General features: G+C 38.3%; 1 protein-coding gene across 1 annotated transcript in view; it reads right to left on the reverse strand.

The window, feature by feature from the left end:
- Positions 1-416: 416 nt before the first annotated feature.
- Positions 417-22,248, reverse strand: part of LOC108971317 (carbonic anhydrase-related protein 10) — a 53,250-nt gene continuing 31,418 nt past the window's right edge. Inside the window, exons 2-8 of the mRNA XM_018937287.1 lie at positions 15,319-15,366; positions 8,828-8,964; positions 7,994-8,185; positions 7,693-7,855; positions 4,688-4,842; positions 626-757; positions 417-510 (exon numbers count right to left, since the gene is read on the reverse strand). Coding sequence (XP_018792832.1) covers positions 424-510; positions 626-757; positions 4,688-4,842; positions 7,693-7,855; positions 7,994-8,185; positions 8,828-8,964; positions 15,319-15,366 — 914 coding nt within the window. The 3' untranslated portion in view covers positions 417-423. The remainder of the gene's footprint in view (positions 511-625; positions 758-4,687; positions 4,843-7,692; positions 7,856-7,993; positions 8,186-8,827; positions 8,965-15,318; positions 15,367-22,248) is intronic.

The following is a 22,248-nucleotide window of genomic DNA, read 5'->3' on the forward strand; positions in this document are numbered from 1 at the left end:
TGCTGCACGCAAATTGCCGACACTCGCCGCAGCGCTCGAACATATTGCTGGTGTTTGGCGTGTGCCATTGTTGCCACAATTAAAGTTGTCACTTGTTGCCGTGTTGCTGTTGTTGTTGCAGCTGCAATTCTGACCGCAAATGCTGCGTTCATAATTATTCGGCATACTACGGCAATCTCTCAGCGCCCCAATGCTGATGCCGCTGTTGTTGTTTTTGTTGTTGTTATATTCACAGTTACTGCCGTGGTTGTACGCATGCGTGGCGTAGTGTTTATTACCGTTGTCTTTACACTTATCGCAAATGTAGTTGCTGATGCCACCAATACTGTTACAGTTACTCACGTTATGATTACCATTACCATTACCATTATTGTTATTATTATTAATATTATTGTAATTTATTTGCATGTGCCCTGTGTTGGGTCAACGAATCAATAAGCCGGTGTCCGGTGACCAGCGATTCGCTCGGTAATACATGTCCTTGTACATGGTCGGACATGAGTTTTGATTCTGCAAAGAGAGGCAAGTAAATCGTGGCAGTTGCATTAATATTTCATTGCAGTTTTTCTTTAAAATTGCTTATCGCATTATTTGTGTGTTGATTTTTAGTTGTTGCCTTACTCACCTTATTACGCTTAAAGTCTATATTTGTCCTTACGGTTCTATGGTGTAGTCCTTGCACGGGACGCGCATTATTGCCTAGTGGCGCTTTCGGTGTACTCTCGGAGCCTTGCATCAGTCGTCGGAGTTGGTACAACTGCAATCAAGAGGAAGAAGTAAGTTTAGCATTATTTTTGAAAATAATTTTCATGGTTAAATTCTTAAGAGAAGCAATTTTATGCCTAAATTTCTCTCTCAAAAATAAAAAAAGTATCGGAGCTATACTACGCTTTACCCGGACGGACAAAAGGAGAGTTAAACGCACTTTGCTAAATCAACTCAGCGCGTCACGCTGAACAATTATATATGCAATTTAGAGCCTCTCCTACTCTGGATGTTACAAACTTCGTGACAAACTTAATGTAATTTCTGTTAACAGTGTTTTATTTATGGGGTGATGCATTTCGAAGTTCTCTACTATTTTGAACAAAAAACACAGAAAATTCGAATTGAATGGGGAATGCTTGTTATCATTCGAAAGAACATTCTTTGACATTTACTTTTTGCAGATTATCTCTCCCAAAAGTTGGCTGTGGCTACGTCTCAGATGGACCATTCGTTGATTCCAATTTTCGATTACTCGTTCGAATTGGCGAATGACACGCATGATACTTTACTCCAAGGCCTGAATCGAGGTACATAGACTTTAGAATTTACTTATTCGCACATGAAAAAGTCTAAATTATCCTCTCACCGAAGTGCTGCCTCAATAAATCAATTGATTGATACGATATGTGGAAAGTGGCGGCCGTCTTGTTGAAACCAAATGTCGTCGAGATCATGAGTTTCAATTTCAGGCATTATAAAAAATAAAAATAAAATACACTAAACCGTTGTTTTTCTTTGTGAAATGGCAGAATCTCTTCAGGTTCGTCTTTTGCTAGTTTACATATCCAGTGAGCCAGAAATGGCCTCACCCCTAAATAAAGTTTGGCTCGAAAACATCGGATCTTCTTGGAACTTTTCAAGAGCCCATAGAGCGAAGCGATGCCCCTTAGTATGGTCGAGCGGCTTCAGCTGTTGCTTAAGCTACATTTTGTACGCTTTCAATTTAAGATCTCGCCGTAAGCTCCGCAAGTCGTTCCATACGCAGCTCTTACCTACGGCTCGAATAAACGCCAATGCCTTTAATAGTTGGTGAACTCACATCTAAGGTTACACTTTCTATAATCTCAACTGAACTTTATAACAAAATTATTGTATAGTATAGTAAAGCAAACAACTAGTAATTTGTTTAAACAGCACGTTTAAATAAATTAAGGTTTAAAGTAGAGTTGCAAGCATTTAAGTCAACTTAAAAGTAAATTATGTGGCACACATATGGATTTTTAAAGCAAATAATACTCACACACAATTATTTAAATTTTTTATTGCTTCGTTAGGCGCATAATTTATTCATTACGATGGTTTTTTTCGAGCCTCCCGAATCACTTCCGAGAGTGTAAATATTTAATTTTGAGCTTTTATCGGCCTACACTCAACAGCGACTTTTTGCCAATAACTTAATTTGGATTTAAACACGTCTGTGTGTGTGGATTGGGCAGTATTTTTGAATAAGCATGTGTATATGTGTGTGTTTTGTTGATTGTAAACATTATTGAAATTGTAATTGTTGTGTGAAAGTATGAAAAAATCTGCAATAAAATGCTTTAAACAAATTACAAGCACTTAACACGTAATTACGTTTATATTAAGCGCCAGCGATGTGGTGAAAGTGAACACACTGCTCTACATACCACCGCATATACACTACAGGCTACCACTTGGGTTGGCCGCGAACGAAAATGGACGCAACTGTTCGATTCACCGCCTGCATTCACATCTCTTATTCATTGCAAAAAGGTTTGCTTGCATATTGTCGAAAAAGGCAGATGACCAGAACGTTTCAATTAAATACCACTTTACAGTTATGTACATTAAAAATACATATAAACATACATAATTACGCCAGTTACGCATTTATTGGATCAAGAAATTTTCGGCTGAAAGGGAAAGTACTTCGATGATATTTTGCGATTTGGTGATATAAAGTATCGTGCTTGAATTCAAACACGGTGGCGAAAAACTAATGAGGAGCATACATCAGTTTCTTTGTAGAATATGGTCGGACGAAAGCATGCCCGATGATTGGGAATTAAGTGTGCTCTGCACAATCCACAAAGACAAGGGAGACGTCACGATCTACCCCAACTATCGTGGGATATGTCTTCTAAACATCGCAAATAAGGTTCTATCGAGCGCATTGTGGCAACAAATTGATTGGACCTCATCAGTGTGGCTTTAGACCTGGAAAATCTACAACTAACCAGATATTCATCAGCAACCAAATCTTCAACAAGAACCCTGAAAATAACATCTTCACACACTACCTCGTCGTCGATTTTAAAGATGCACTGTATTTATGCCGCGATGTATGGATTTGATATCTCACAAAACTAATAGCAAAACCTTCGTCAGGATCGGGAAGGACCTCTCCGAGCCGTTCGATACCAAACGAGATTTCAGACAGGACAACTTCCTTTCGTGCGACTTCTTTAATCTGCTGTTGGAGAGAATAATTCGAGCTGCAGAACTAAATAGGGAAGGTACTATCTTCTACAAGAGTGTACAACTGCTGGCGTGTGCCGATGATATTGATATCATTGGTCTCATGGATAAAGAAGCCAAGCAAATGGATCTGGTAGTGAAAGAGAGCAAGACGAAATATATTCCGTCATCAAGCAAACAGTTTTCTAACTACCGACTTCGCTCCCAATTCACTGTTGATAGTCATAACTTTGAGCTTTTTCGTCCAACTTGGAACCAGTATTAACAGCATCAAAAATTACCGGTTCGTAATTCAACGCTGAATATCTCTTGCCAATGGGATGAGTAGGCAATTGAGAAGTAAAGTCACTCATTATTCCTGTCCTGCTATATGGTGCAGAGGCATGGACGATACGTTATTTGATGAGTCGACATTACGAGTTTTCGAGAGAAAGGTTCTGCGAAAGATTTATGGACCTTTACGCGTTGGCCATAGCGAATATCGCATTCGAGGGAACGTTGAACTGTATGAGATATACGACGACATTGACATATTTCAGCGAAGTAAAAGATAAGGCTGCGTTGGCTAGGTCATGTTGTCTGAATGGACGAAAATATTCCAGCTCTGAAAGTACTCGACGCAGTACCCGCCGGGGGAAGCAGAGGAAGACCTCCACTCCGTAGAAAGGACCAGGTAGAGAAGGACCTGGCTTCGCTTGGAATCGCCAATTGGCGCCACCTTGCGAAAAGAAGAAACGCCTGGTGCGCTGCTGTTAATTTGGCTGCAACCACGTAAGCGTTATTTACGCCAGTATAGAAGAAGAAGAAGAACTATTTGATCATAACATCTATTCTTTTGGAATAGTCACTTTTTCGGTTTGGATGTAAAATACTTTGAGCAGAGAAATCATTATCATCGCCTGACACCGTTTTTCGGAGATATTCCAGGAGATCGGCCAAGAGATCAAAGGGATAAAATTTTTTCATTGGATAATAGGCTGACCCTCATGGCTGAGCAGAGTGACAGTAGGCAAAGCAATCCATTAGTAAGCTTGGCTACCTCCAGCAAGCTTAAAAAACAGTTAAATTATTGAACCAGAGCTGAAATTTGAATAAAGTAAATAATATAGTATTAAGTATGATACCAAATAACTGCATTTGTTCGATTAATGTCGCCACTAACCGTACTTATGTACACACACACCAAGTTGTAAGTTCGCATTTATTTCTGCAATTAAAATTATACGCAGAATTCAATTTGTAATTTAACCACCGAAATAAACAAATTCGCTGATGCGGTTAATTAAGTTCAATTAGGTTGTAATTATGCCTTCATAACGTATTGACGCATTCACACACACACACATGCGAATATTTTTATTGGCCGCTTGGTTTTGCCGAAGCTTACGTCAAAATGATTAAATTTAGCGTAAATTTGATACATATTTAGTTAATTATCGCACTAGTGTAGTTTTAGTGTGGTCAAAGGTAATGTGCTCACCTCTTGCTTTGTGATATAAATGGGTTTGTTTACAATTATCCAAACGGTGCTCTCCCAGCAACCAGGATGCGTTGTGGATCCTTCGTACGTGATGTAGTGATCCGTATTTGGCAACAGTGATCGCACTGATATGTGCCTGATGGGTGTGGAAAACCCTAAAAAGGAACACAATTTTTGGTTATTGAAAAGGAAGATAGTTTTATTTAAGATTTTTTTTTTTATTCTGACTGTTGCTTTCATACACACATAACATACAAACTACAAAAATTTAAAAACAATTTGAGTTTTGGTTATAAAACGGTTATAAAATGGTTATATATTGGTTATTATATCTGCCAGCGATTTTGATACGCCTTCGTTTGATGATACGCTGTTTTGCATTTTAAGTGACGATATACATTATGACCGAATTAGAAATCACGATGACGAGGTCAATTGATATCAGGTTTGTGATTCCATGACAATTTAATTGGAAAATAATATACCACTATATACATATATGAAGCAATTATCTACCAAAAATTTAATAGGTAATGAATCACAGATCTTTTACAAACCCTCTTAAGCTCAAAACCTAGAAATCCCCATATGTTTAAGAAGCGATTTGAGCCTTTTAGAAAACTATTGCTCGCTTAATTTCAAAATTTGCTGATTTATACTGATTTATGATTTGATATCAAAGTTGTTTCAACCTTAGTCTAAGGCAAGCTGGACAGTCTAGCAGAAATAGTCTTGAAATATTTCTATCTCCACAGAAAATTGGCGTCTGTCAAATTTTTATCCTCATTTCATATATGATTCTTGGGCATTGTCCGCTTAAAACCAATACTAGAAAGTTAAATTAGCTTAGATAACGGTAAAGAGTCCGGTGCACCTCTAGCGTCCTATCCTAAGATTCGCCAGCGCTCTCAAGAGGACGTTCCAAAGCATTCCCAGTTTAGTTATAACAGGCGACCCAAGTACTTTATTCAATAGCCATTCCTTGACAGATCACGCGTGAGTCGTATCAAGCTTTAATATTATTTTGGTTCACTTTTTGTTGAGTTAGAATTTTTCCTGTGGAGATATGTAAAGTCTTAAGTCTATGCTTGAAATAAAACATTACGCGTGTCATTCGCCACTAACCAGTCGAATTGTTCGTACGAGTCATCGAAAATTGGACTCCTCTGAGATGTAGCCGCGATTGACATTTGAAAACGGTAGATCGGAAGTACTCAAAGTTCCTATTGGCATTCGATTGAAAAGACTATAGGAACATGATCGGAATTCAAACTGGTTACTGTCTGGTGGCAACATACGCTTGCAGAATGGGGTTGATAGATCGAGAAAACTGCAGGAAACGCCTAGAACGGGGCACCAATGAAACAATGGAGTCTTGTCCACTTGCCCCGCTTCGACAAGACTACGCTGTAAGCATCTGGAGTCCCGACAGTATGATTCATTAGAGGATGTATCGATAGTGAGGCCACATAATCTTGCGGCAATCGCAGGCATCCTAAAGGATGACTACTCCTCATGCACCTAGTATCTGAACTCCATCTGGTATTACTAGGACCAAAACTGGTTTGTGCATGGCTCATTGACCTATTAGAATAACCTTTTGCGAAGTAGTTTCAAACAGACAAACAGAGCGTAAGCGAGCTTAAGACCGTTATTACCGTTCTGGTATCACAGTGAATATCCACATTTCTGCCGGCGAGTGAACTCCACTTCAATGTCAGAGCAGTCGTCTGGAGATCTGAAACTAGATCTTGCGACTACGTAAGTCACTTCAAGTTATTGCCATACACAATTTTTTAAATGGTAGCGGTAAATTTTCGTCCACACATAGTACTATCGCTTTTTGGCTTTAATTTTTCTACTCATAATCCTATTTTTAGTTTCGGTTTCTATTTTTATTTATTTGCGCGCTTTTACACTTGTAACCCTTGTCCATTTCGAGCGGCGATTTCTTCGCAGCACCATTTTCCCGCCACGCGATCGCACCTCGAAGGTGCCTGGCGTGACGGTTCCGTATTGCGCGATTGCTGMTAGGGAAAAATTTAACTGCCACCTTACCTTTTGAATTTATTGCAAGTCCAACAGCAGCAGGCCGACTATTACCACTGATTGGCTTTTCTCACTTGTTCCTTTTTACTTTTCACTTTATTGTGCCGAGGCAACGCTGGCACCTTCAAATGACGCGAGGCGCCGGGCAACCAGCTGGACTTGTGGCCTTGCTGGCCATTTTAGTGGCGAAATGCACAGCGGAAGGCCGAGTGGCAATTGCAATTGTTGCTGCCCTGTTATTATATTATGAGCGGGCGTTTTTATTGCATTTGGCAGCGCATAATTTTGCGCCGACTCGAAGGTGGTAAGCGAGTATTAAGACGGTCGTCGACGAGACATAAGCTTTGAGCGCGCGTGCGACACGCTTGTTGTTGCTATTATTGTGGGTGCTTTGAACCGCGAAAAGGGCAAATGAAAACGTGCAAACATGCATAGAATTGTGGCTTTGATTTGCTTTTACTGTTTTATTTCCTTTAAAAGCCGGCTTGTTTGATTGCGCGCTGCCGGTCGCCAACACTGAGACGCGGCTCTTTTACGGTTCGTAATGGCTGTCGTTCTGGACGGTAGAGGCTCGCCATATTGATGATTTAAGCGACGAGAAATGGAAAAGTAAAACAGCTTGTAGAAATAATAACTGCTGCCGGCCGGCCTATATTTGGCGCCGACCTCTGCGCACCCACGCCCTCCGCTGTTCTCTGGACTTGCTTGCGGTGTCCCTGCAGGGCGAATGCTTGCACTCGTTCGCACTCGTATTTGATTCGCCTTTGCACTTTGTTGACCGGAAATAACTTCCATGTCTTGTTAATTTCTTTTTCGCCACGCACACACACACACACACACAACTGAGCTTGGAATCGCATTTGAAGTGCATGTCGTTGACATTTGAAATCCAAACACACACTCCAGCACCCCCGCTGTGTGATTCTGCTACACAAACAGAAATTCAACACACTTACCTCGGTACAAAACCTTGTTGAAAGTGGTGGTAATAATTCGCAGTTCGGGGTTTGGCGTGTCCCCAATTTGCACCATGAGCGAGAGCGCCACAATGCCCTGTGACTTGTGTTGCGCCTCGGACATATTGTGATAGAGTTCCTTGTTGAAGCCGTAGATTTGTATCTGTGGAAGCAGAAAGAGAGTTTGCATGGATTAGCGGTAAAGTGAAAAATGCTTGCGTTAGCCAACAAGTTGTCACTAGTCAACTGTCAACTGTCAGTAGTTGTCGGGTGTTTCATTTACATATATGTGTGTACTTACCTCGCCGGGGAAACTGTAGCCCTGTATGTAGTGCTCTGACCCCCGACTGTTCTCAGTGCCGTAGTGTATGTAAATCTCCTCGAATTGATAGCGATAGGCAAGTGGGCCGCCAGTGATGTTCACCGGCTGCTTTGTGTCCTTGTCGACGCGGAAGACGAGCGATTGACCTGTGTTGTGTAGTGTACCGGAAACCTGTGCGATAACAGCCAACCAACGAGCCAACGAACCGACGAGCCAAGACCACCAGCAGCCGGTTAGCCAAACAAACAAACAGTCAGTCCAAAGAGTCAACCACCGAATCAGTCAAAAAAGTAAAGCGTTCAAACAATCAGCCAGTCGAGCGAGCAGGCAGACAGCAAGCGATGCAACGAAAATTTGAAAAAAAAGAAAAAAGAAGACTTTGAGATATTGATTGTACACATGGTTTTTGAACGATTAGTGGGTTGTGTGTCTGTTTGTAGACAGTATGTCTTTCACTTTGTGGAAAAGGACAAAAAGAGAAATGATATCACAATGTTTATACTCCAAATGTGTTCTAGTGACGAATTAGTAAGGAGCGTTACTAACAAAATTTCAAAGTTAGCATGAATGCTATATGAGTTAACCTAGCTATAAAAGTCTGCATATTTTGGTACGAGCACAATTCGGTTTTTGATATTGCTGGAAATGCCACCTTGTTGTACAATAAAGTGAGACGCTTAGTCTCGAGTTTATGACATAACGTGAATTGTGAATTGTGGTAACCCAACCAGGTTGAAATGTGGAACTTCAACTAATTCTAAATATGTGCCTGAATATATTTACGATTTTCCATAACTTTAAAATTAATCTTACCTTGTGCTTATCGATGTGCAATGGCCGCAAATATGGATCGAAGAGTAATTTGTCGGGCACTATGTCTATTGGTGACTGGCGCCGCCCTTTGTTGCACATATTCCATTGTGGATTGATAAGGCCCCAAAAACTTGGTCCTATACAATTGAAATAATAATAAAAATAATTTAGTTATTGATTTATAGCATTACAAATAATTAAATTGAAAGAGCTGTTATATTCTTGGTTTGTCGAACCGCATCTAATCAATAAGCTAGTTCCATAACTCACTTGAAGCAAAAAAGAAGACAACAGTGGAAATATTTTAGGTCTTAGAAAAGTAAATGCCTCTAAACAAGTTGAAGTCTCACTGCGAGTACACAAAAGTAAAATAAACTGTTTAAGTATTAAAACTGACTAGAGATCAATGGTCAAGCAGCCGACTGCGGAGTAGACGCGGGAAAATATTTCGATCTGGACATTTCTCTCTCCATCCGTCTACCGAACTAGGTAGCCTAACATCTTCCAAACGTAAGTACTGGGCATAGAGAAGTCGAAGCTTTATTGAATAAGTACGAGAGGATACGAGTATATAAAGGAACAAGATAGGCCTGATCGCCGTCTATGATTTTTTCTAGCGTAGTCCCTAACTGCAAGAGGCACTGAGTTCACTAGAGGACAAGCTCTACCTAAACTAGATCTGAGTTCCCGGCCACGGGAACATTTTTGGCAACAAATAAACCAGATTAGTTGGCAAAGGCAGGAGCTTTTCTTTTAGAATCTGGCAGCCCGCTAGGATCGATCAGGAAAGAGCTCAATACACAATTTCAACAATTAGCAAACAGCAGAAGCAAAATATAACAAAACGCAATATAACTAAACCGTTATTGTCAAAATATGACAGATAAAGAACTAGCGACTTATTAAATAGTTCCAGGAAAAGTATTTGCATGCGTTGGTACTTGGGTATACCCTACAACAAGGAAACAATTTTCCACTTCCTCTGTGAATGCTCAGCCCTATCGCAGATCCGACACTTGGAATCCATCAAGCACCAGACCTTGAATGGATGGAATGAATGGACAAAAAGCATATTAGTAGCTTCATCGAAAGCAGAAGATCTACGACTAGCGCGTCAAATTGACGCAGCTGGTGCTAATTAAACCCGAAATATAACAGGACTGCACTCCTACCTACCTACCTACATAACTATACTCGTTAAAATGAATCTCGATAGAAAAAATACAACCAACTTATGTCTTAGACGTGCCTACTATCGGAGGGCTTAGATACGATTTGGATCATATGACTACAAAGCTTCCACTGTTACAGACAAAGATGAAATGCCGGCTGTGGACTCACACAAATTTTTTAGGTCAATTAGGAAAGAAAAATATTTTAAAAACTTGAAATTGTATAGAAAGATTCGCAAAATATTTCGAAAAAAATGTTCTCTTCTGCACGCTAATTCAAACAGCCATTTCGATCGAAACTCCCATATCCTTCAGAAGAGCTTCATTTTACATGCTATATTCTTGCATATCACTGCATATATATGTCCCATATGTACATATATAGTACAATGGTCCTAAAAGGGAGTACTAATTTATATATTTTACCAGCGTGAATTAAATCGGCGCCTTTAAATAAGCACTTTTAATTACTTCCAGTTTAAATGCAGTCAATGGCAAATTCAATGGCGCACATGTCAAGGCGGCAATGTGAAAGTCAGTCACTCACTGTGCGGAAGTTTATCCAATGTCAGTTGCCGGATTTGCAGGCCACGAACCGCAATTTGCTAGCAACACCGCTAACTCCCAACTTCGTTGACAAAAGTTAGGTGAATGAAAAGCTCTGCTCTATTCTATCCGATGCCATCAAAGTGAACGCGCGCGTAAATGGAAAGCAACGAGTGAAGCATTGCGAACGCTTGGCGCTATAATGCTTATAGTTGAGTGCAACTCGGCCAAATAGGGCTCTGCAGTTGGGCTGAGTTGGTCTTCTACATATGTCCTCTTTCTATTGTTACCAATATTTGTTGGTCAACTTTCAGCTATCTGGAGGAGAAAGTGGTTTTAGTTCCTAAGATAAACAGTAGACCAAACACATTATAAGTGTCTTCCCCTCAGTGGTTTCTCTTGTTAGGTGTTCTTCGTGACGACTTTGGTCAAAGCTTGTGGTGTGGTAAATAATTTTAAAATTTGCTGATTTCAAATATTTAACTCACGAGCTCGAAAGTGTTCTCTCAAGCTATCGACACATCCCTTTTCGAGAACCCTTTATATATACGAAACATTAACCGGCCTTTCACTGAATTTTCACAAATGCATTTTTGTACTTTTATAGCGGAAATATAAATTTTTTTATTCATTGCACGCATATCCAGCTGTCATTTCTATACGATTCAGTCGACGTTTGTCGCTCATATTTTCGTCAGTCGCTGCATTCTCCTCCCACATGGCCCACCTGTCGTGCTGTGTTGGTTGTTTCACCTGTACACCTCACACACACACAAATAGGTAAACAAATAATTTTTGTCTGCACGCAAACTTCCCGACAGGTCACATGTCACTCAGTCAATTCAGTTGCGGCTTAGCTCAATTGTGGCAAATGCAACTACAAGTGCACTAACAAACTCAATACCTATACGAGTATACCTTCATACATACAGACAAATTTACACACATATACACAAGCTTATAGATGGGCAAGTATCACAAATAGTCACTTGTATTTGCAACCAAAGGGGGGTGTAGGCAGTTGGAGTGACTTGTCAAAATGCGGTTAAGTCAGTCGCTTAGAATACCGTTATGCTGCACATAGCGCGGGCGGAATGTCGCAGTGGGTGGCGTTTGTGGTGCATACAACAATCTTGTATGCAACAATTTCAAAGTTTCCGCGCTTATTATTGCACTTTGATTTCTGTCGCGGGCTTTAAATTTACAAGCAGTCACCCTGTGGCCTACAATAAATTCTACTTTTTATGGCAATAGTGTCGGCTTTCTTAAAGTTTATATTATTTCTGAATTTATCTTTTTCACTTAGTTGCAATCTAAATACACGTAAGAAATGTTGTATCCAAATCAGCTATGCTACAGAGAACGTTCAACTGTTCCAGAGCTTTGGAAACTTTATCGGCTTATACAACAATAGAGATTATCTACGAGTTTCAAGCTTCGAACGTCTAAGTACAAGAAAAACCTATGGCTATCGGAGTTTTGTCGCCATCAGGCGAGATGTGTTTTAGAACGGATATCGAACTTAGATCACTTGTTAACCATATCTTCAGAGGGGTTTCTTAGTAGCACTGTATAGTTGGTCGCATTTGTCTAATATAAAGGGTGATACATTTTGAGGAACCCTGCTTTTTAAGAACACAGTTCTTGCACGAGCTATATTTTTTACGCTTTCAATTTAAGATCTCGACGTAAAATACGCCAAGTCCAAGTCCATGCATCAGTCCGAGTTGTTGTGACTCAACTCACCACGGTCTTCGTGTACACTCTCAAGCTTAGTATCCAGCTCTCAAGAAATGTAAAAACTTCATATAAAAAAACGCTCAAGAAACGGTCAAGTAACTTTCCAGCGATAAATTTACTTGTGCTAGTATGCAGCTCTAAAGTAATCTAGTACTAATGTTTAATACATTTTATCAATAAAATGCGAATATGGCAAACTTGGTTTTGCGAAGAAACATCAAATCAACAATTGTTTCTTGAAGGAAATTCAAAGTTCGTTCAATCGTTAAATTCATCCTAAACTAGTTAAATTCATTATTATGAAGTATATTTCTTTTCGAAATGTTGTATAAAACTTACCAATCATCAATGACATTCCTTAAATCGCAATGAAAAAATTTATGTTACAACACATATACATGCATAGATATTACGCAAAAAGTTTATTTTCTTTCGTTCATTCTCTCTTGCTCTTCTATTGTGGATCATTCACAATGCGCAACCAGCCGTCAAAATTACTTGAAGAAATAATGTATTTTTTTTCTTGAGCAATTACTTGAAAGCTGGATACCAACCTTCATCTACGACTGCTGTATTTTCTTCAGTGCGTGGTAGACGCGGTCTATTCGGTAGAATATTATCCAATAATGTATGCTGGGTCTCAAGATGGGTGAATTTGCATAATAAATTTCAACGATTTGTAAACGTTTTTCAAGCATAATAAAATGCCAAACAATACTGATATGTTAAAAAAGAGGCTATTGGAAAAAGTACCGCTACTCGGATCACCCGTACAAGCTGACCGATTAAAGTTCTAATAAAAAATATTTTGTATTTCTGAAGGATATTATAACTTCAGTGCAACTGAAGTTAACGCTTTTTCTTGTTTTAATTTTTATTGGAGAAATATTTTTTAATATTTGTGAAACAATATAGAAAGACTATTATTTAAATTTTTCAACGATATAACACAACCATTAAACATGGTGTACCTTTTTTTAATTCAATGATTTTGGTCATTAATTACTTGTTTAGCAACCAGTAACCTGTTTTTTAATCAATAATTGAAATAAGTGGGTACTTATACCTCATTCATACCCATAACGTTGAATGGGTTGTGTACAGGAGCAGCTAATGTTCGCCGCGCGTTTTCGCGTTGTCCCGTTTGATTGGTAATTTATGTTGCTGCACGTGCAGGTTATGATTATTCTCAATAACTGTCACTTTGGATTGATGTTAATTGATTTTATGAAATGTGCGCGAACGTAGGCGACAGCGAGTTCGTCAAAAAGCCACTACATATATGTATATGTATAGATATATTTGTGGAAATCTGTAGATACAACACGATACTGAAAGCGCCAAAGTGCAATGGACTTTGAACATATTGACACTTCTAATTGATTGAATTGCATAATTCTTTGTATATTTTGCATAAATGCATATATAGTATGTGGGGAATTGAGTTGTTTAGATAGAAAAATAGTTTCGTATTTACAAGTGTTGGAATAAATTTATTTTCCGATCAGTTAACTAATATTACTCCACATAACTTTATTAAAAAGTGTTGCTGCTTTACACAGCTTTAATTTCGGGCGAGTTATATGAGTAATATTTTTTCAGTTATGATCGCATGAATTGAAATGTGAGCTTATTATACTCTCGCAACAAAGTTGCTAAGGAGAGTATTATAGTTTTGTTCACAAACGGTTGTGTGTAAGTCCTAAAACTAAAAGAGTCAGATATAGGGTTATATATACCAAAGTGATCAGGGTGACGAGTAGAGTTGAAATCCAGATGTCTGTCCGTCCGTGCAAGCTGTAACTAGAGTAAAAATTGAGATATCATGATGAAACTTGAGACACGTATTTCTAGACTCCATAGGAAGGTTGAATTCGAAGGTGGGTCAAATTCGCCCCCAGCCACGCCCACAAAATGGCGAAAACCGAAAACTTATAAAGTGTCATAACTAAGCCATAAATAAAGATATTAAAGTGAAATTTGGCACAAAGGATCGCATTAGAGAGGGGCATATTGGGACGTAATTTGTTTGGAAAAGTGGGCGTGGCCCCGCCCCCTACTAAGTTTTTTGTACATATCACATAGCTATGTCCACCAAACTCTACAGAGTCGTTTTCTTCAGCCATTTCCATATACAGTTCAAAAATGGAAGAAATCGGACAATAACCACGCCCACCTTCCATACAAAGGTTATGTTGAAAATCACTAAAAGTGCGTGAGCCGACTAACAAAGAAAGACAGAAACACTAAATTTTACGGAAGAAATGGCAGAGAGAAGCTACACCCAGGCTTTTTTTTTTTAAATTTTAAATGGGCGTGGCGTCGCCCACTTATGGACCAAAAACCATATCTCAGAAACTACTCTACCGATTTCAATGAAATTCGGTATGTAATATTTTCTTAACACCCTGATGACATGTACGAAATATGGGTGAAATCGGTTCACAACCACGCCTTCTTCCAATATAACGCTATTTTGAATTCCATCTGATGCCTTCTCTGTATAATACTCGTATATACATTAGGAACCAATGATGATAGAGGAATAAAACTTTACACAAATACGGTACTCGAGCCGAGGTATGCCTTGTGGAAAAATTGTCGTGATCGGACTATAACTTTTCAAGGTCCCTGATATCGAACACGAAGAACTCAGTGCCTAACCTAACCTAAAATAATTTTTCACCGAAAATATCGGTAAATCAATACAGTTAAAATAAATGAAAATACAATTCAGTACTCAAAGTACAATACAAATTGATCTAATTTAATTAATTTTACAGCAAAATAAAAAAAATATGTAAATGGCGGTCAATGAAATCTCGATTATCACTTTATCATGCGAGAGTATAAAATTTTCGGTGACACCCGAACTTAGCGCTTCCTTACTTGTTTTTTTTTTTTTTTGTTAATTTCATATCTACAGCAAAAGTTTTATAATTTTTCAAAAGTTGGCTTAATAAAGCTCTAATTTTCAGCTCAGAAATGCTTTTGAAAACTATACTTACTGGAATTAGTTTTAGCCTTACTTACCGGATATGCCATCATATGTCCACCATTCTTCCCAGCTGGCTTTGATTCCTGCAAAGAAAAGGATAGGAATTACAACTTAAATGTTACAAAATATTTTTTCGTTTTTGAATTAAAAACTTTAAAGGCACTGAAAGCCTTTGCATTTAAAGCAGAAGAGGATATAATATGATTGCTTTTCATATATGAATTAATATCAAAAAGAGCGATAACCAATATCCTGAAGTGGTCAACTTGTTTTGAAAGTATTTGAGTATCAGTATTAAAAATAAAATAAAGCATATATGTATACATATGTAACTCTTCTTCTTCGTTGGCGTAGACACCGCTTACACGGTTAAAAGTACATGTATGTGTATATTAGGGTGGGTAAGAAAACTAAATATTTATTTTTCGCTTGCTGCTCTGAGAAATAGGTTCTTTAACACCATTACAAAAATATCTCCAAGCTCTTAATTATAACGGAAAGGTGCTCTGGCTTACAGTGTTCGATTTGTTTCTTATTATCGCATAATATTTCGCCTCAAACCTCATATACCTCAAAAAATATGTACATACATATATCGCTTCATAGCCTTTGTAAGAAATTGAATGCTTGAATGACTTTTCCAAATTAAGAGCTGATAATAGAGACATTTTCGTAGAGCTTTGGAAGAACCTATTTTTCATGGCTTAGTAATAAAAGTTTTTGGTCACCAGTAAAATGTTTTCATACAAATAGCATCTAAAAAATCCTTTTCCTTAAAACTGTCGCAATTTTCGAGCCGTTTATCATAACATATTTTACATCGAGGGCTCTTGTAAAGCACAAATATCCGAAAACAGCTTGACTTTTAACCCGAGCTTAGTAGTTTTTTAGGAACTTTTTTTTATACTCTGATCAGGGTTTCATGAGTTTTCCTCATTTGTATTACGCTATAAAATACATTTTGTTAGTCGAGGAAGTCTTTTCGTATTTTGTAAATTTTTTGTCAATATACGTCGTTGCAGTCTTATATAATATCTCAAGTGGTACCTATCACATTGTGTCATATACAGTTGGAAAGGTGAGAAAGAAAGGTACAGCTTACATAATCGCTAAGGTACTTAGCATTCGTCATCAAACAATTTTGATCCATTTAAAAAAGGCTGGCTACAAAAAGAAGCTCGATTTTTGGGTACCCCTTGAATTGTCCGTGAAAAATTTAATGAACCGAATTAACATCTGCGATTCTGATCTGATGAGATTGAAGCAAACAATAAAAAAAACGGCCAGAATTTGAATTTTTATTAGAAATACCAAAAGACTTTTTCGACTACCCAATATATAAATGTTGAGCTGATTAGATGAACCAGTAAAAAGTATGTTAGCATAACTGTCTTACAAACTGAACACTTTTTGTAAGAATATTTTTGTTTGAGAAAATAACTACAATTTGACACTATATACTTTCAAAGCCATCACCATAACGGCCGGAGAAATTCTTCAGACCACACCATTATAGCCAATACATAGCAGCCATAAAAACTACATACCGTCAAAATTTGTTTATTTGTGAAGGGTATAATAGCAACTGAAGTTAACAATTTTCCTGGTTTTCTCTCTATATTGATTATTTTAACCCATATACTCGTTATGTTAACTTTTGGATCACCCTAATAGGTCGAATTAATAAACTTCAACTGGAAAACATTGAGATATTTGTATCCGCAATTTCCTTCATCTTCTTCTCTTATTACAAACTTATTACAAAAAAGCGGACTTCCCACAAGGCACAAGGAATAATAAAGCCATGACTTGCTGCACACAGTCACAGTAAAGAAATCCATTTAAAATGAACGCCGCGCTTTCCCTGCTGCACTTCATTCACACACAAGAATGTCAACATGATCATTAATGAAGTACAGTGTTGTGCGCAGAGTTCATGAATGCACTTCATAAAAATTTAAATGAAATGAGGAAAAAATGTTAATAATAAATCCGAACGCGAAAGCGACTTCGGCAAAAGCCAATTACAATAACCGACGAGCATTTCTGTCACATGGCGATAAAGTAAGAAATAAATATTGCGCTATTTTTTTATTTTATTTTTTATTAATTTACAAAACTCATTTCAGCACTCGTGCCTTTCAACGCTTTTAATGACAAAATTTGCATGTGTGCGCGTGTGTGTGTGTGAGCATTATTTATTTGTGCAATTTTGCCGGCTGTGATTGCTAGCGATATTGCCGGCGGTTGGCGAAAAGCGAAAGTAGTCACAAGTACATCTGTGTATGTGTTGGTGTCCCACTTGTGAAGGCGAACAGAAGGTACCTGGCGTTGGCAGCGCTGCAGTGCAGCTTAACTTTAATGCCGAAATTATTTTTACAAGTATTTGTTGTTTTTTTTTTTTTTTTTTTTTGGTGTTAACAAGTCTGTGTGTGTAATTTGTCATGTTTACCGCGTTAAATATAATTTATGGCAGTTTTTAACAGGGCGCTCGTAATGTAATAGCTTAAAGCTTACGCAATAAAAAGCTTCGAAGTGTCACCGTGAGTGCCAGTTGACCTCGCCGATAAAAAACGCGCATAAAAACTAAGAATTTTTTCGAATTGATTAAAAACAATTTTCGTAAAAAATTTGTTGACAAGCAGCGCGCCAAAAAAGTGTGTTCGTGTTTTTTCGGAAATCATTTATTATTTCATTAATTATTAAATATTTGCATGTAAATAAGTGATGTGAAACTTTAAACTCGATTTGCTATGGTGGCTCGTGCCACCGGCGTTAGCGCTTTAATGCCATGCAGACGCGCGCTGAGTGACACCGTGGTATACGAGTGACGCGCGCCGCGCCAACACTGGCCAAACACACACACGGGCGCATGCATGGCGTATTTTGCAGCGAAATTTGCATTCTTTGTTTGTGCAATTCTGCTTTGTTGATGCAAATGGAGTCGATTGTGAAACCAAATATTTGCACAGATTTTGTGAAAATTCAACTGCATGTAATTCATAGTGCAAAGCCAATAAAAAATCCGCTTCATTTCATTGTCTGTCGTGCCCGTGCGCGTTCGTGTGTGCATGTGTGCGTGTGTGTGCTTGTGAGTTTTGCACATGAGTTTGCAATTTAAATAATCCAGTTTTGTGAATTTTTTCGCTTTTGTGCTGCAAATTGTTTTTGTTGTGCTGTCGTTCCAAAATCAAAGCGAAATTAATATTTTATAATTTCTGTGAACTGACATTGAATGCGGCAATGAAAGTGTTTACACACTCATAAACGACACTAACAACGACAAAGTCGCCATTGTGGATTAAAGAGTTCTATTTGAGTCGTGTGTTAGAAAAAAATGTTGCCGATGTTATGATAGCATCATCATCAGCAGCAGCATTTCAATTAAAGCTAATGGCGCTTCAGAGTCCAGTGCACAATAAAGCTCAATTTTCAATGACAACTTGTTACTTTGAAAAGCTCTCTCACACAAAGGTTGACAAGAGTTCACAAAGCTTGAAATGAAAATAATTTAAAATAATTTTCAAATATTGCTAAATTGAAGCTCTCCATATTTCTTGCATTAAAGATTTACATAAATATTTTAAAGTCTTTGTGTTGCATTAAAGAGCTGTGTGGAAAATATAATTTGAGCACCTCTACAGGGTGCGTCAACTATTGAACCTTAACACTTTTTACATTTTCTAGCCTTTGGAGTTATTTGAAGATATTTCTGGAACCTCAACTCAGTGCAATTATGGACATAAACCGTTACAGATGGAAGTAGCGCGCCAAAATAGTCTCCTTTTAGATGGAAAACAGTCGTTGAAACAAGCAATTTTCAGACAAAAATAGGACAATTTTATGTTACAAGTTCCATTCTACTATATTTGGGAACGTTCATAACTTACATTTTGCAAATTTTTCATTTGAAATTCGTAAATCTGCATCTATGCCAGGTAGGCGCATGAAATCATGTTTAAAAGTTCATGCCTCTGAGGCTAGTTCTCTGACCGCCATACACTTGGGAGTGGCCAGAAATGATTCTTTTACATAWGGCTCAAGCAGCTCACGACTTCCGATCTTAGATCTAGTATCCTCTGGGATTAAATGGTGGCATCACCGCCGTCCAAGAAAAGCGGTGGACGGTACAATTACTGGGGAGAGTAGGTTCTTGTGGCATTTACTACAGTGGTTATATAAAGGAGTGAAAATTCGGCGTAGGATTCGTGATGGTTTCTCCACGTCCAGTCCTGGTATTCAACTAGGTGGATGAACGTCTAGCCGCAATCCTCATTAAAGCGCAGTTCTTCAACATATCGCTCATTTGCGCCCACGCCCCGACGAAAGAGAATGACGATTTGATCAAAGATATCTTCTACAAGCGCTTGAAGAGCAGTAGTGAGAGTTGCCCCCTCCACGATATCGAGATCGTGCTTGGCGACTTTAACGCCAAAGTAGACAAAGAAGGTATTTTTGGTGCGACAGTCGGTAAATACAGGCTCCATTATGAAACGTCCGCAAATATGTTAAGGCTGATCGACTTCATCGGGGCCCGAAATATGGTTATCTGTAGAACTTTGACTCGGATCATTATCTTGCTGAAACCAGTATACGCACCCGGCTCTGTGGAAAAACCTCAACAAACACAAGGAAAGTTCGACGTCGAGAAGCTGCAACAATAGGAGACAGTCTAACCAGTTTCTACTCGACTTCCACTCCTGCTCTCTGAGAGCACTCATCAGCAAACTATTCGGAAAAGCCAAAAGAACCGCCTACTTTGTAGGCACAACACGTGCGGGATGGGATAGATGCCGAGACCGAAATGAATGAGTATGAAGAGATTGACAAGCCCGACTAAGAAGAAGTTCGAATAGTAATTAACCGTTTGGATAACAACAAAGCGGCGTGGGCCTATGGATTGCCGGCCAAGCTATTCAAACACGGCATCAAAGAACTGATAAGGAGCAGGCATCAGCTTCTGTGTAAAATATGGTCTTACGAAAGCAGGCCCAACTATTGGAATTTAAGAGTGCTCAGTCCAATCCGTAAAAAGGAAAACCCCAAAATCTGCGCCAACTTCCGTGGGCCTCCCCAATATCAAAAACTGATTGGATCTTATAAGTGTGTGAAGAGATTTTAGAATGGCGGCAAATTTAAATATTGTTTTAGTTTTTGAACATCCTTTCTTTTAAATATATGTAAAGGTGATTATATGGTTTTTACGCCACTAATCCCACATTTTTGTAAATATGTGTGTATTTTTTGCAAACCATGTGCTTTGTTTTCACTTATTCTTGTCTACTCATCAGTTGATCAACACTAAATGTTTCTTCAGTTCTTTCCATCAGCTCTGCGTCAGGGCAACAGTAATGCATGAATTATTAGTTCTCAGAAGTAAAAACAAAAACAAAATATGAACTAACTGCACTAAAAGTAAGCACTGTATTATTTACGCTGATGGCAACAATCGTCAAAAAACCGTTAGGCAACCAGCCATCCAGCCAGCCAAAAAAAGTCAGAATTGCACATCCATTCAATGCGAACTTGGCAGCAACAAACGAAGTGGTCTGAAAATATAACGAGAACTTAACTTCGCAAATAACAAAAAAAAAAAAAACATAATAAATAGGAAAACAATCAATTTCACGAAGAAGTTTCCGAAGACAGCCCGGCAGCATGGCAGCTCAGCGAGCTGACGCGTCAGAAAGTCTGGCGCCAGCGAAGTTTTTAAGTTCCTCCTCAAAGCCAATCGACAGCGAATGGGAGACACAATTGCGGCAATAATACAAAAGCACTTAAATATACAAAAAACTGTGTACATAATCTTGAAGTGAGAATTGTAATGCTTGTGAAGGACGGGTATTTTGCTTCTCCCTGCCAGAAGCTGGTGGTGGCTTGTCGAACATAAATATGTAGTGACTACCCGTTTTGTTACAACTGTATTGAAGTAAAGTATTCTCAGCTTATATTTGCCTTAATAATATTTAAAATTTCTTGGATGAAAAAATGAATAATTCGAAATATATTCATTGAATATATATATATATATTTATTTATTTAACGGTGAATCACTTACAGATAGTTGATGACAGAGATTAGTATTGGAGCTATCTTTACTTTGTTGAGCAAACCACGAAAACACGTCAGATCTATCAATTATAGCCACTTATGATATTTTTACTCTCCTGTGACCTCAAACTGCCAAGTTAACTATGTATTGCATTTCTGAGCCTCTGTAGAGAAATCAAGGTAAATACACCTCTTTATCGAAGAGTTTGGTGAGCAGTTTCTTCATCATATTTTTTAAAAACGTTTCGTCACTTTATACTCAAAATACCAGGAAAGCTAAATGCGTCGCATCGAAGGAATGTTTGTTAATTTTGCTTGGGATTGCAAAAAATATATAAGCGAAGTTTGAAACCACAATCGGTTTGTGCCTTTGCTTAACACCCTACCATGAAATATTTATCTCTCTGTTATAATCATGTCAAGCGCAATATATAGGGGTTTGTTGTGATGACCCTGTGAACGTGATTTTAGTAAGGTAAAATGAAATTTCGTTCGATTCACTGCTGGGATATCACTGAGTACTCCTCCCTTCCTCAAGCAAAAGGTCTCTTCTTAGGCGTGCTTGCTTCTATGACACTTTTTTTTTTTTTGAGTTGGTTGTTTTGACAGCTGTTACTTTGATTTGTACTTAGATGGGTTTGCCAATGATCTAAAATAAGTTAGCCACGGATTCCGATTTTCACAAGAAAATTTTGTCTAGTAATGAAGTCTTTATCTGGTATTCATTATTGGCAGAGGGAGTCATTGGTCCATATTTCTACAAAATTGCCCTGCCCGTATTGGGAACAATCTAGGCTATTTATGAATCTAAGTGACGTGCATCTCTGCGGCAACTTGAATTGGATAGGCTTCACCACCCAGTCACCTATTTATGCACTAATGGCTGCCAAAGGTTGACTCGTTTGCCTTATAAA

This window comes from Bactrocera latifrons, unplaced genomic scaffold (genome assembly GCF_001853355.1).
Source record: "Bactrocera latifrons isolate USDA-ARS-PBARC rearing strain unplaced genomic scaffold, ASM185335v1 scaffold_34, whole genome shotgun sequence".
Classification (NCBI taxonomy): Eukaryota; Metazoa; Arthropoda; class Insecta; order Diptera; family Tephritidae; genus Bactrocera; species Bactrocera latifrons.